The sequence below is a fragment of the Polistes fuscatus genome, unplaced genomic scaffold (assembly GCF_010416935.1).
Source record: "Polistes fuscatus isolate 324 unplaced genomic scaffold, CU_Pfus_HIC Scaffold8, whole genome shotgun sequence".
NCBI lineage: Eukaryota > Metazoa > Arthropoda > Insecta > Hymenoptera > Vespidae > Polistes > Polistes fuscatus.
In genome coordinates this window covers 8,599,470-8,613,021 of record NW_025113162.1, presented here as the reverse complement: position 1 = coordinate 8,613,021, position 13,552 = coordinate 8,599,470, and the positions used below count along the sequence as shown (strand labels likewise).

General features: G+C 28.9%; 3 protein-coding genes across 3 annotated transcripts; 1 reads left to right on the top strand and 2 right to left on the bottom strand.

Annotated features, from left to right (window-relative positions):
* Nucleotides 1-4,760: 4,760 nt before the first annotated feature.
* On the bottom strand, nucleotides 4,761-6,563 carry LOC122524612. The gene is made up of 4 exons (XM_043646948.1): nucleotides 6,000-6,563; nucleotides 5,839-5,905; nucleotides 5,405-5,743; nucleotides 4,761-5,307 (listed from the first exon to the last, which is right to left on the bottom strand). Exons 1-4 carry the CDS (start codon nucleotides 6,083-6,085, stop codon nucleotides 4,951-4,953), a joined length of 849 nt encoding a protein of 282 aa, XP_043502883.1. The 5' UTR covers nucleotides 6,086-6,563; the 3' UTR covers nucleotides 4,761-4,950.
* Nucleotides 6,564-6,674: 111 nt separating this feature from the next.
* On the top strand, nucleotides 6,675-9,433 carry LOC122524611 (collagen alpha-1(III) chain-like). Its single transcript, XM_043646947.1, has 6 exons — nucleotides 6,675-6,806; nucleotides 7,021-7,501; nucleotides 7,578-7,792; nucleotides 7,867-8,068; nucleotides 8,164-8,450; nucleotides 8,533-9,433. The coding sequence occupies exons 1-6, from the start codon at nucleotides 6,780-6,782 to the stop codon at nucleotides 8,668-8,670; spliced, it is 1,350 nt and encodes a 449-aa protein (XP_043502882.1). The 5' UTR covers nucleotides 6,675-6,779; the 3' UTR covers nucleotides 8,671-9,433.
* LOC122525004 (integrin alpha-PS4-like) lies at nucleotides 9,354-13,460 on the bottom strand. Its single transcript, XM_043647535.1, is given in 11 exon segments — nucleotides 9,354-9,518; nucleotides 9,593-9,882; nucleotides 9,970-10,475; nucleotides 10,551-10,714; nucleotides 10,785-11,237; nucleotides 11,318-11,469; nucleotides 11,571-12,027; nucleotides 12,125-12,454; nucleotides 12,457-12,858; nucleotides 12,920-13,217; nucleotides 13,450-13,460. Coding segments are annotated over 11 exon segments (3,120 nt in total). The 3' UTR covers nucleotides 9,354-9,461.
* Nucleotides 13,461-13,552: the final 92 nt, after the last annotated feature.

Here is a 13,552-nt window from a genome sequence, read left to right as displayed (position 1 = left end):
CAAAACGTTTCACCTTCCTCTATATTCTTTCGTCGAATATCAATTTATAATAAGCGGAGTGATCTCTATCTAGGATATCAGGGTACTGGAAGAAAAAATTAAGTACTAACAATAAACGGCGTATTAGAAAAATATCTAGTTCCCTTTTAAAAGATTTATCGGAGCGTCCTAGGTAAACGGGAGATCGAGATGAGCGTGCTACTATTTTCAAAGAAATTAATCGATCGTTTACCGGTGCAAATAGACCATGCACGGTATATCATTCATTCGATAAAAAAAAAAAAAAAAAGCACAAAATTTATTCTACGAATGTGTATTATCCAACAACGAAACTAAACTAAACGCAACACACACTTACGAGATTTAATTTATGTTTTTTTTTTCGCCCTAACTTTATCCTGGATGATAATGGACGAACGCGCGTTAGAGTTTTATTAATATTTTTTTGTTTTCATTTTAGTTTACTATTACGATTACGTTACGATTTCTTTTTCTTTATTTTTCTTTTTGTTTTGTTTAAATTATTATTATTTGTTCGTTTGTTCGTTAATTAAGAAAAAAAGAAAAAAAAGAAATTGTTAATTCTGTGATACGTCTTAGGTAAATCTTCGAATGCAATATTCTTCAAAGGCATATTCGAACGAACGAAATATTTATGAATTGTGAGAAAAGAAAGGATAGAAGAATAAAATAAAATAAAATAAAATAATAATAATAATAATAATAATAATAATAATATTATTAATAATAATAATAATAAAGGAGATAAAGAGAAAAAGATTTGAATGGAAAAGATTAAAGATAGAAAGAAATAGAGAAAAAGCAAACCGTGCACAGACCGTGTAAGCGATGTCTTTCCTAAACAACACTTGGGGCGTATGTCGTAGTCACGCGTCGTACCATACACACATATGCATGCATGCATACGTACATACATAAATACATAGTATCTGTAAGGAGAATGTTAAAAAGAGGAACGATGTGAATTTTGAAAGACTTTAGATAAGTATGATTAAAGCTACGTGCGAGTGGCAAGTGCCTACGACTTACTCCAAAGATTATAAAAATAAAAAAATATTGTCGATGTTCCATGCGTACACGTAAGCGATTCTCTAAGTTCACCACCACCACCACCACCACCACCACACCACCACCACCACCACTACCACCGTGTTAAAAAGCTTGAATACTTCGAAACAAATAAACAAACAAATCTCCTGTTCTCTCTTCGTATTAGATAAAAGATAATTTCAAAAGACATGTTTTTCTCTTATCTCGCAATGAAATATCACTTTTCACATATCGTCACATTTTATACAATAAATAAATTATAAATAATGGTAAAAGGAATTTCGAAAATGATATTTTTTCAATAGAGAATTGAACACACATTTCCTACGCGAATCATGGCTTCCTTGCACATTTGGCTACTTTAAGGGACGATCAAATTTCTTGACCATTCGACCCATGGTCACCGTGAAGAGACGAAATACTGCTATGTTGTAGAAAGATAAAGGAACGATTATGTTGATAGACAAATTTTAAATGTTATAAAAAGAGGTCAATTTGTTTTGATTTTTCGTTGAAATTATTCAATTAACGATTCTTCTTGTTAAAATATCTTTCTAGAAAAATGCAAATACATTTCGTCGAAAACTATGATCCGAAATGAAACGTAGAGAAAAGAAAAAAAGAAAGGAAAAAGTTCAACATTCTTCCTGCCCACACGATCCCCCCCAAAAAAAAGATAATAAAACGTGAAATAATACACGTGAACTATTTAATTAAAGAAAATAAAACGTATTCTCATCCGGCCGATCCCCAGTCTTGCCAATATATTCTGTTAATAAGTTTGTAATTTTTGTACTTAATTAATTTATACATCGTTTATGTACATGTGTAACGCATATTTAGCAAAACTAAGCGAGCCTTCCATAACTTTAAAACTTTTCATCAAATATTCACACGTTTGCAAAGTCAAATGATTGCACGACATATTATTTATTACCAATGGAAATGTAAGAATTAATTATTTAATTAATTATTAAAATACTATTATCATTTTTTCTTTGACAATTATTTCAATATTAAAACTGCTGCGTTGTTCGTGTGTAGCACTGCAATATATTTACTCTCGATACAACGATGTTCCCTTATGATTATTCCCTAATGCAAATCCTAATTGACTTTGCAATAAAATGAATAAAATAGATTTAACTATTATACGGTCGGAGCGTTATTGTTAAAAGAAAAAAGAAAAAAGAATAGAAAAATCGTTAAATCGTTTAAGCTGAAAATAAAGGAAAGAAGAAAAAAGAGAAGAAAAACCTTCCTTTGGCATAATCATATTATCCGTGCTATTTACTTACATCTATATTTTCGTATTATATTATTTAAATGGCAAATTGAAATAATAACAAAACTCTCGATTATATATACATACTTCGTATTGTCATATTTGCTGCCAATTGTAAAAAAATCATACTTAATATTAAAAATCGAATTATAATATCAAAGAAGTATACTATTATCTAGTTTTTTTCGTTCTTTTTTCTTATTCTTTTTTTTATTTGATATAGCATAATAGTTCGCTTCGACCTCAATCCGAGTGCTTAAACGTTAAAAAGAAGTATAAAATCGCATTTCCAATCTCTCATAATAACATCTAACATAAAAATATTTGTTCTTTTCCTTGCAATACTTTAACAATTAAGAAAAATACTATTATTAGAAATAATCGAGTCTAGTCCATATATGATGCGAATTAGTAACACTGTGTTCAAACAGTGACAATGTACTCGCGTTTTTGATCAATAAATCCATAGACAATCTTCAATATTATATGTGCAAAATAATAATTAATCATTCTAACGTTCTAAGGACATATATTAGGAAAAAATGTATGTATCTGTACAATGAATAATATACTTTTTAGCGTGTTATACTTTTGTTTCATTTGAAAAAAAAAAAAGAGAAAGAAAAAAAAGAAATTAATAATTAATAATAAAACGTGATAAATATAAGTCAGTAAAATATCTCCGTAAGATGCGCGAATATTGTCACTGTTTGAACATAAATGTATATTTACTGTATATTTATTATTAAGGTATATACATATTTACGATCACGATTAGGGTAAGATACGATAGAAAATAAGATACAATTAGTTCTGCTCATATCAAACGGATCATACTACTATTTTTCAGTCGTTCTTAGAAGAAAATCTCAAGTTGGTCCTTTAAATAATGTCAACAATTTTATACATACGAAGCTTATTCTTAGTATAAAAAAGCCTATCCGCTTAACGGATACATACACACCTATGTATACCAATGAAACTCATTGTCATTCAAATAATGATATACATACACATATACGATATATATATATATATATATATATATATACATATATATATATACATGTGAATTTTTCACAACGATATGTATTTTCTCTTGCGATTCTTTATTAAACATCGAAACTGTCGATAAAAATAAAAACTTCCTTTGTCATCGATTGTAAAGTAGATTTTAAATATGTTTTTGACTGGAAATAATAATAATAATAATAACAATATAAAAAAGTTGACGAAAATTTTATTCTTATTCTCGCAATATTATCATTAATTATAATTTTTATTAGACATCATTTGATATGGCTATACGCGAACATATCTTTTATAAAATTGACTATTTTCCCAAATACTTTTCTTGTCTCGAGTATACAAAAATCTATTCTAAATTGATCAAATTTAAAACTCTTTAGTTACGACATGCTTTTCGCTATCGAATTTATACCGATCCTTATATGGGTTGCATCTAACGAAAGGATTAATATCAAGAATCAATCGTGTTTATAATAAATATAAAAAAAAGAAAGAACATACAAAAAAAAAAACGTGTTTCTTGATTTTTTCAAACTGTTACAAAAATATGTGAAACATGTAATTAGCGAATAAATAAAATACCTAGCCTTTCCGAGTTTTCAAATTCGATGAAATTCTTCAATTTATTCGAAATTGAACGAACAATCGGCGGCGGTATCCCTTTGGTGTGTGTGTGCACCCTTTTTAGGTAACATATTACTCTTATCGCTTTATTCTTTTACAATGAAAATGTTTGCTTTATACGTCATGAGAAAAAAAAAAGGATCATTATAAATTCTATCAAAGTACACTGATAACGTCATCATTGTATATCATGCCAAATCGAATCTTGATCACTTTTCATTACTCCATTCATTTAACTATAATATATTGTATTCTATAGAATCTAATTACTGTATTAATTCCGATTAAAATAAACACTTAAAGTAAAAACATCAAATTGTATCAAATGTTTATATGAAATAAATTATAACAGTCTCTAATAAAGAATCGTTAAGTGTACGTTTTAAATAAACGATCCTTTTGCTTCCTAAACGTGTATCGTTCATTTCAGAATCTTGAATTGTCGGATTAATTTTTTACGAAAAATTTATTATATTACAAAAATTCTATTCCAAAAGTTATTCTTTTTATTTATAATGTAATGTATGTTTAATATATACTTATAAGGAATGTTAATTGTAAAACCAACAAACTTATAAACATACATACAATTAATGTCATAAGTATATATTTAAATGAATATCTTATTTTTTAGTTAATTTCTATAAATTATTAAAATATATATGTATATGTATATAAAAATCATATCTCGCAATTTGTAACACAAAACTATTTGAATATTGCATACTAGAAACTATATTGCAAAAAATAGAAATATTCAAATACGAAAAATGGATTAACTTCATGCATTGAATTTTCACACATATTCCGCAAAAAGTTTGAGGAAAGTAATATAATTTCTAACGCATCGATAAAATGCTTCATTGTTTAGAAATAAATAACGAGATCAATGAAAAGAAAAACAAACGTTTCCTTTTATCGCTTAAAGGTTATTTATTATATTAAAATTTTCTTTTTCTTTTACGCGATTTGCTGGAGGTCATAGTTTTCAATTTTTGGGTACGTTCTATACTTCGTTTTAATTTAGCTTGTAATGAAAGACATGGCAGGCATGTATTACCCTTGGTTACTCTCAAAGTGCATAAATTATGTCTCCATTTGTTGTTATTTTTATAAGCGCATTCTAAATTAATATTTTTAGAGAAACTTACTTCAGGCCCACCGTAGCAAAGTTTTAAATTATCTATATATGATACAATCTGCATTAGATCTGTTATTGATTCTATCAGAGGGAAATCATCTATAATTTTGCAGTTTAATAAAAAAATGTCATATGCCATTTTTTCTTTCAAAACAATCTGAAAGAAAATATAAAATAAAATGATTTAAAAAAAATAAAAAAAGCAGAAAAACTTTTGTTACAATAGAATAAGATAACATAAACTTAATCCATACTTGTTTTGAGTAACAAGGTATATATTCAGAGATGCTATTGCAATAGAAAGAAATTTGGCTAATAACAATGGAACGTATTGGTTTATCAGTAAAATGTATTGACCATGATCGATTCGGAAGAGTTAATCTAAGTTGTTGTACATGAAGAAAATTGAAAAGATCGTCTTGAGCTTTTTCCCGTACATATTCGTTTTCATGACAAAAAATAATTTTCTTATTATCAAAGGGAACTATCGCTTTCTTATCAGAACATTTTTCTACTTTTTTCTGATCAGGAAGATTACTTAGTTGAGTAGTTGAGGAACTTTGATATTGTCCAGACGAAGAACCTAAATAAATCTAAAAGAAATACATATAATTCAATGTCTATGGAAAATAAATAAATAGTTTAATTTATATAAGACAAATATTATAGAAAATTTATGAATACTTACAGGAAACAAATTTGAAAGCTTATATTCTTCAAATTTCACATTTGTTTTTATTTTTTTTTGTAATTTGCTGAAAGTTCATTGTTCATTGTTGAAATTATGTTGCATTATTAAAAAATTAAAATATATATTCAAAGATAAGAAAAAATAATCCGAGTACAGACCTACGTTTCTTCTTCTTCTTAAACTTGGTCTTATTACTTCTAGTTTTCTTCTTAATGGAATAACCTATTTTTCTTGCTTTTAACATGATTTATAATATAGGTCACTAAATATTTATATTAAATTATGATACGCAACGTGTATGAATAATTTGGTAAATTATCTTAATAAAATATACAGATATAATAAAATGTATCAAAAACAAACGTTCACTTTATATTGAAAATCTTTAAACCAAATTTAGTTTCGTTAATCTTATTGTCAGACAACCAATCTATTTCGAAGAATTGTCAATATTATTGTAATTTGAAATATCAGTAAATTGTATTCAGTGTTTACCGATCGTTTTAACGAAATCCACAATAATTAATTAATAAGACAAACAATTCAATGTCAGCGGTCGAATATTTGATGAAAATATAAACGAAACATATATCTTCCTTTTGTCTGATGTTTACTTTAAATTAATTAATAACCTTTCGAATTGTGAACAAACTTAACTTTATTATTAACGAATTTCGTGCACAATCATAACGTTAACACCACCTAGTGATCAAAATCAGTATTAGAAGAAGAACTTAGTGTCATCTGTTATTCAAGAGAGGAACTAAACTTTACTTTACAGTTAAAATTATGTCATACCGATACGTCACCACTGCAAATAGAAGTTGGTATATAAGCGAAGGCCAAGAAGCTGCGCGTCATATTTTTTGTACGCAGTAGTGACGTACAGTTGAATATCTATCATTTTCTCTTAAATTATATTACTAATTTATATTACAATGGCTACAGAAGTTGCAACAAATCCGGTAAGTTAGTCTTGTATTATTTTATTACCATTTATGTATCTACTCTCAATAAAATACGAGTTATCCGGCATATTAATATTATCCGCATTGCTGTTACATTAAACTATATCGACGATAGTAATATATTACCGCACCTTTTATTAATAAACATGAGCTATCATGTAAACGAACTGTCTTAATAAATGAATTTCTTTTTGATTATATTTTTTTTCAGGAAATTCCTTATGTGGGAACGGTTGAAAATGGTTTAGAACCTGGAAAAATGGTAAGGATCCGGGGTAAAGTTCCTGAAAATGCTGTACGCTTTGCTGTCAATTATCAATTAGGGCCGATATTAAACCCAAGGGATGATATAGCCCTTCATATATCACCACGATTTTCTGAGGGTGTTATTACAAGAAACCATATCGAATCTATGACATGGGGAGCTAACGAGGATGAAGGTCCCTTGTGCATACGACCTGGTCAAGAATTTGAAATAATTATTTTATGCGATCATGCAAATTATAAAATTGCTATAAATGGCAGACACTTTGCAGAATTTGCGCATCGATTACCGTACGAAAAAGTAACGCATTTGGTGATCGATGGTGACGTTGAAGTATCAAGCATTATTTATGAACGTGTACCCATTGGATCAGCACGTTCTTCCCCACCTATGCCGTCAGTTCCAACTGCAGAATTTGGTCCTCCTCGTAAGAATTTATTAATATTTTTTTTTAAACATATTATTAAAGATAATTACCATATCAATGTTGTTGATTTAAACAGCACCAGGTGGCTTGTATCCAAGCTTAGACACTAAGTCAACTCCGGGATATGGTCCTCCACCTCCGGGTTATGGTCCACCACCTTCTCCTTATGGTCCTTCTACAGAAAATAATCAATCGGGTGAGAAAGAAAATTCATTCGGTGGTTTGTTCGGTAATATACCTTGGAGTGGATTAGCTGCTGCAGGTAGTATGGTTGCCATGGAATATGCCAATGTATGCATTCCAACTTTGAATAATTATTATTCTATTGAAAACGAAAAAAATGTAACATTGATTAAACATTACAGAGAAAGAAAGAAGAGGAACAAATGGGAAAAACAGACGCTCCTAATACAAAGAGTGAAAGTGGTTCAGCACTTTCAAGTACACTTACTGCTATAGCCACTAATATAGCAGCCAGCGCTATACAAAGGAACTTACATGCGCAACAAGGCTATCCTTCTCAAGGGCCTGGTGGCGATGTTCTTGGCTCTATTCTTGGAGCATTAGGTATTACATATTAAAAATGATTTCTGTGAACTAACGTTATTTTTTGAAGGAACAATTAATGACGTTACATATTCTTACAATTTGTTTTTTTTAAGGTGGAGCTGGAGCACAACGACCAGCATATCAACCACCACCACCACCACCAAGTAATACTGACCCATTAAGTGGAGCATTAGGATCTATTCTTGGTGGAGTTCTTGGAGGTGGTGGAGCTCAACAACCAGCATACCAACCATCTGGAGGCTATGGTGGATATTCAGCACCGTATGGAGGATCTCAACCTGCATCTGGTGGTTCGAGCTTTTTGTCTGGTATAGGTTCTGCCCTTGGTTCTTCATTATTTAGTTCTGCTATGGATGGATTAAGCAAACACGGAAAAGATGTGAGTAGAAAATTGAATATCATTACTATATATTTGACTACTTTTCATACTATTGATCTATTTGTCAAATTTTGTAATACAGAAATCCCATGAACAACCTCCGAGTTATGTACCATCAAATACACCAATGCCTTCCGCGTATATGAACAAGCCTCCTGAATCAGGGGGAAACAAAATGACGGCAGAAGAAATATCCAAAGGACTTGGTCTCGACGATTAAATACTCCGTTTTGTAGATGAGGTGAAAACAAGAGAAGTGCCTCTAGTTAAGAAAAATTATGCGATATTAATGTTTTTCTCTCTCTTTCTCTTTTTCAAAGATCTGAAGTATTAAGTTTTGCATTTTCTATACCTGCAATTAAACTTGCAGTTCTCTTGTGTGGCTTAAGAATAAATTATAAATATAGACGAAAAGTATATGTAGAAGTAAAGAAATACGCTTCTGGCCTATACAAAAATCATAGTTAAATAACAAAAGTATCAAAAATGCTTACTGCCAAATGTTTCATAATATGTTCGTTATTATGACTTACCAAATATCTCTTCTAACAGTTGATAAAAAGAAAATGTATAATTAACAAGATACGATAACAGGTTAACGGAAGCGATTAATATCACCTTCACGTTTTGATTCATGTCGTCTTGAATAACAAAGATCTTCCAATATGCGTGATGCGACTACGTATTAATGCTCTCCAGTAAAATTAGTGCAATAAGGGTTTTCTTTTAATATTACACATCACACTATATAACTTTCTTTCGTTATTCGCTAACTCTCTCTAACATAGATTACACTCAATAGCACAAATAAGTTTACCAAATATGTTGCTATTTTTACGACTTATATTTTTATATAGAATTGTGGTTTTTAAAATGAATATATATATTCTATTTTACATGTTATACGATTGTAATAAACGTTTATGCACGTTGCTATTTATTATAATTGTTTTCAAAAATAAATTAGAAAACATAAAAAAAAAGATTTAATAACACACATTTCTTATTCACTTACTCTGGATCAACAATTTCAGACGAAGTTGTTTCTAGAACCGTAGGAGTTTTATCCTAAAATATTCGAAATGAAAATATAAAATAATACGAACGAATTTCAGATATACAGATAATGTATATAAACTTACATCCGACATAGCTTTTAAAGCCTCCAATTGTTCTTTTTTCTTTCTTTGATAGAAACCCAACTTAATGAGAACTAGATGAATTAATATGAAAAATACGATTCCAAGAAATACTGATAAAACTATTATCCACACGGCTACGCGTTCATTTATTGGAGATCCTTCGAATTTGGTAATTATGATGGTACTATCTGGTTTATTTGTACTTCCTTGAATAACATTAGGTGGTTGAGTGATGTTCACCCTGCCTTTAGACTCAAATAATATTATATTTTTGTCTTTTAAAAAGGATGCTGAAATACAAAAATTCAAGTAAGAAATTATAAAGATTACAATCGAAATAATTTAGCTATCTGTTGTAAAATAATTATCAAACTTACATAAAATATTTGACACTTTAAAATCTAAAGTAATTATGAGCTGAGCAACGGATAAAGAACTTGTAAAAGGATTTAATTTACACTCTATTCTTTTACACACAATTTGTTGATTACTACAATTAATGAACAGTACTCTATTTTCAAGAGATGTATTTGTCGTTTTTTTGAAACTGTCTCCAGATGAAGTAATTATTGATGTATTATTGACGTCAAATTGACCATCACCAAGAGATTTAATATTTGTTTGAAAATCTTTACTATCATCCATGTCACTGATTTTCAAGTTAAGAAAATTACCATCCATTTGAGCAAAAGTTTGATTTATACTAATCAATTCTATATCATAATCAGTACTTTTCCAACGTGTTGGAATTTCTATCGTTAAGGCAGCTTCGTTAATTGGACTTTGTCCAAACTTTTGCACTTCGTAAATATGTTTAAATTGGACATTTTGTAAACTTTCTTCATCTTCCTGAGAGTATGAGTATACATTGTCTGGTGCTTTTCTAAAAAATAGATGATTTTATGATTATAAAAATATTCTGACAATGTAGTTTATGGATAAATATTATAATACTTACCCTGCTATAGCTATGTCAACGTCGATGTCAAAGTAAACAGTCATAGTATAATTTTTATTAATTTCATTAATTTCTTTGCTTTGAGTAGAAACATTTGCAAATAGTTCCAAACTCTTGACATCAAAACGAACCTTACTTGTATCCAATTCTAATACAATTGTTTTCTAAAGTAATTAATTATTTTGTATTATTATTAATTTACATAGTAATGTAATAAGAAGAGAGAGAACTTACGTTGTTTTTATTGTTAAAAGGATTTCCAATCTTGCAAATGACATGCAAAATATTTTCATTCGTCCGAGCTGATTCTAGGCATGCCGTAGGTACACTTGCTAATAACAAGGGATTTGGAATATAAATGTGTGCTTGTGTTTGATAAGCGGGCTCACCATTATTATGAACACTAATAATAAGTTTAAGGTCTGATGCTGATCCAATAATGTATGTATTATTAGATTTTAAATTAGTTTGAAGAGATATTCGTAAGTCTGAGTCACAAATATCATCAGAACCACATTCTAACATAAATGGTAACTGAATAACATCTTTAATTTTTGAATTCAGTTTGTTTATTACTGCTGGTGATCTATGAACAATGTTGCTTGACTTATTAAATTCTTGCGTATTATTATTTATATCTACTACCACAGATAATGTAATCGGATCGATCAGATTTTGAATATTGTCCTAGAATCATGGAATAATATATATGTTATTTAATTTATTCAAATATATAATCAAAATATTGAATAAGAAAAATTAATTACTTTAAGAGCAATTTTCAACGAATCACATTGACGTTTGGATATTTTTAACGCAGTTGGTAAAGTATATATAAAGTTGGTAAAATCTGTTGTTCCATTTTCCAAATACATCGCTCTTTCATATAACAGATCTATTTCCAAATAACGAGTAATATCTGTTAAAAATATATTTCCATTATAATGTTATATACGTGTATGAATATTTTCATATTATATTAAGTCATATATTCTGATAATATAAATCTACAAAACTTACTTAATTCCATAGGAGCGTGTACACCTTTATAACTAGTACAAATATTAATGGAAAAAGATTTGGAATCTTTAGACAATGATTTATCAGGATATACAAAATTTACTGCTATTGAAACAACAGGTATGGATGTTAAGAGAAAAACTTGCTCAGACAAATAAGCTCCTACTGCAATATCAAGATATTTATCGCCATTTATATCCAAAGGTTTCGATATTGATATACCAAAACCACGAACATTTGGTGAAAATTCCGAACCAACTATCTTTTGACTATATTTTAATTTTCCATTTTTATCACTGTTGTATAAATATATTGCACCGCTATTTCCTTCATATGGTGCCCCAATTATTATATCGTTGTATCCATCATAATCAATATCTCCTAAACATGTTATAGAAGAGCCAAATCTTCCTCCACTTACATCACCTTCAATTTCTAATTCTTTTATAAAATTATTCTACATTCATTTGTAAAAAAAAAAAAAAAACAAAGATATTAGATAATCAATCAGAATAATAAGAACATATAGAAATAACTAGAAATCATAAAAGTACATTTTCCCATGCAATAAAGATGTATACTCGACCCTCATCCATATCTCTAGTCCAAAGAGGTGCACCGACAATTAAATCATCTCTACCATCATTATTTAGATCACATGATGCCAAAGTAGCTCCAAAATATTCTCCATATTGATAACCGTTCAGGGTATTACTAATACTTATATCTTTTCCTGAATGTTTGGGAAAAGAATATACTATAACATATCCTTTCATATCATTACCTCTCGGCGAACCTGACGCAAACAATCGTTCTTTTTTGCTAAAATAAAATCCGGAAGTTGTTGAATATCCTGAAATATAATATTTTTATTCATATATATTATAATTTATTGAAATTTAATATGTTAATTCAATATCTGTATATGTTATACTATACCTAAGTAATCATAATAGTTCAATTTATTATTTGAAATAATAGTTTGTTTAAAACCAGAAGTTGATTCTGTAAAATACACCGCGGCACCTTTCCAATTAAATAAACCTGGGCCACCCAAAGCAACATTCCATTCTGATTTATCGAAGCTCATATCTGCCGAAAAACCAACTTGACCCATTCCAAAATAATATATTTGATAATTATTCAATTTAACAACATAATCGCCATTGATTGATATTCTCTCAGATTCTTTTTCAAATGATTTTAAGCTAGTGGCAGTGGTCCAATAACACATACCAGTCATAAACCAGTCTATATCAATTTCTTTTATCAATCGTGGAGCACAAACCTATCCAAGAGAAATAAATTATTTGGAAGAAAATATTCATAAAATAAATTTGATAACTAACCAGAACTTTAGAATTAATTCCATTATTCTCTGTCATAACAACTGCTCCGATCCATGAATTATTTCTATTCTCATAGTCTGTACTTTCAGATTTGTCAACGACCCATTCCTGACACATCTTATTAAGCAAACACATGTAAACGGTTCCTGGTTCTAATATAGATTCAAGATCACTACTATTTGCTCTTGGTGCACCAATAAGTACACCGAAAACATTTTTACCATTATTATACAGAGCAGTAGAATATCCAAAATAACTACTTCGTATACCTTTTAATCTTTGTGGAATAACAAATTCACTAACATTGGTAATATCCAAATTATAAGCTAACGTATTCGAAAGAAAGATTTTAAACAAAAAACTACAAAGCAACATTTGAAAATATTTAGAAAAAATAAATTTTGGATAAAAACGGTCTGAATAAATATATATTTATAAGTAGTTGGATAGAACTGCGGACTATTAAGATGCTTCATCATAAGTTATTCACCTAAAAGGAAATTGTTTTCCAGGAAACCACAATCACTTACTTATGAGTCATAATTAGATCAGATATACGTCAACCGATTAAAAAAGAAATATAAATAAAAGAACTTTAATATATGACATATGTTAATAATAAATTAAGGCATA

Excerpts from the sequence above, each read along its gene's own strand:
- LOC122524612 (XM_043646948.1), bottom strand. The coding sequence starts at position 6,085 with ATGTTAAAAGCAAGAAAAATAGGTTATTCCATTAAGAAGAAAACTAGA. Across the intron at positions 5,744-5,838 it reads AGCTTTCAAATTTGTTTCCT|ATTTATTTAGGTTCTTCGTC; the intron begins GTAAGTATTCAT and ends TATTTCTTTTAG. Across the intron at positions 5,308-5,404 it reads TACCTTGTTACTCAAAACAA|ATTGTTTTGAAAGAAAAAAT; the intron begins GTATGGATTAAG and ends ATTTTCTTTCAG.
- LOC122524611 (XM_043646947.1), top strand. The coding sequence starts at position 6,780 with ATGGCTACAGAAGTTGCAACAAATCCG. Across the intron at positions 8,069-8,163 it reads CTCTATTCTTGGAGCATTAG|GTGGAGCTGGAGCACAACGA; the intron begins GTATTACATATT and ends GTTTTTTTTAAG. Across the intron at positions 8,451-8,532 it reads TAAGCAAACACGGAAAAGAT|AAATCCCATGAACAACCTCC; the intron begins GTGAGTAGAAAA and ends TTTGTAATACAG.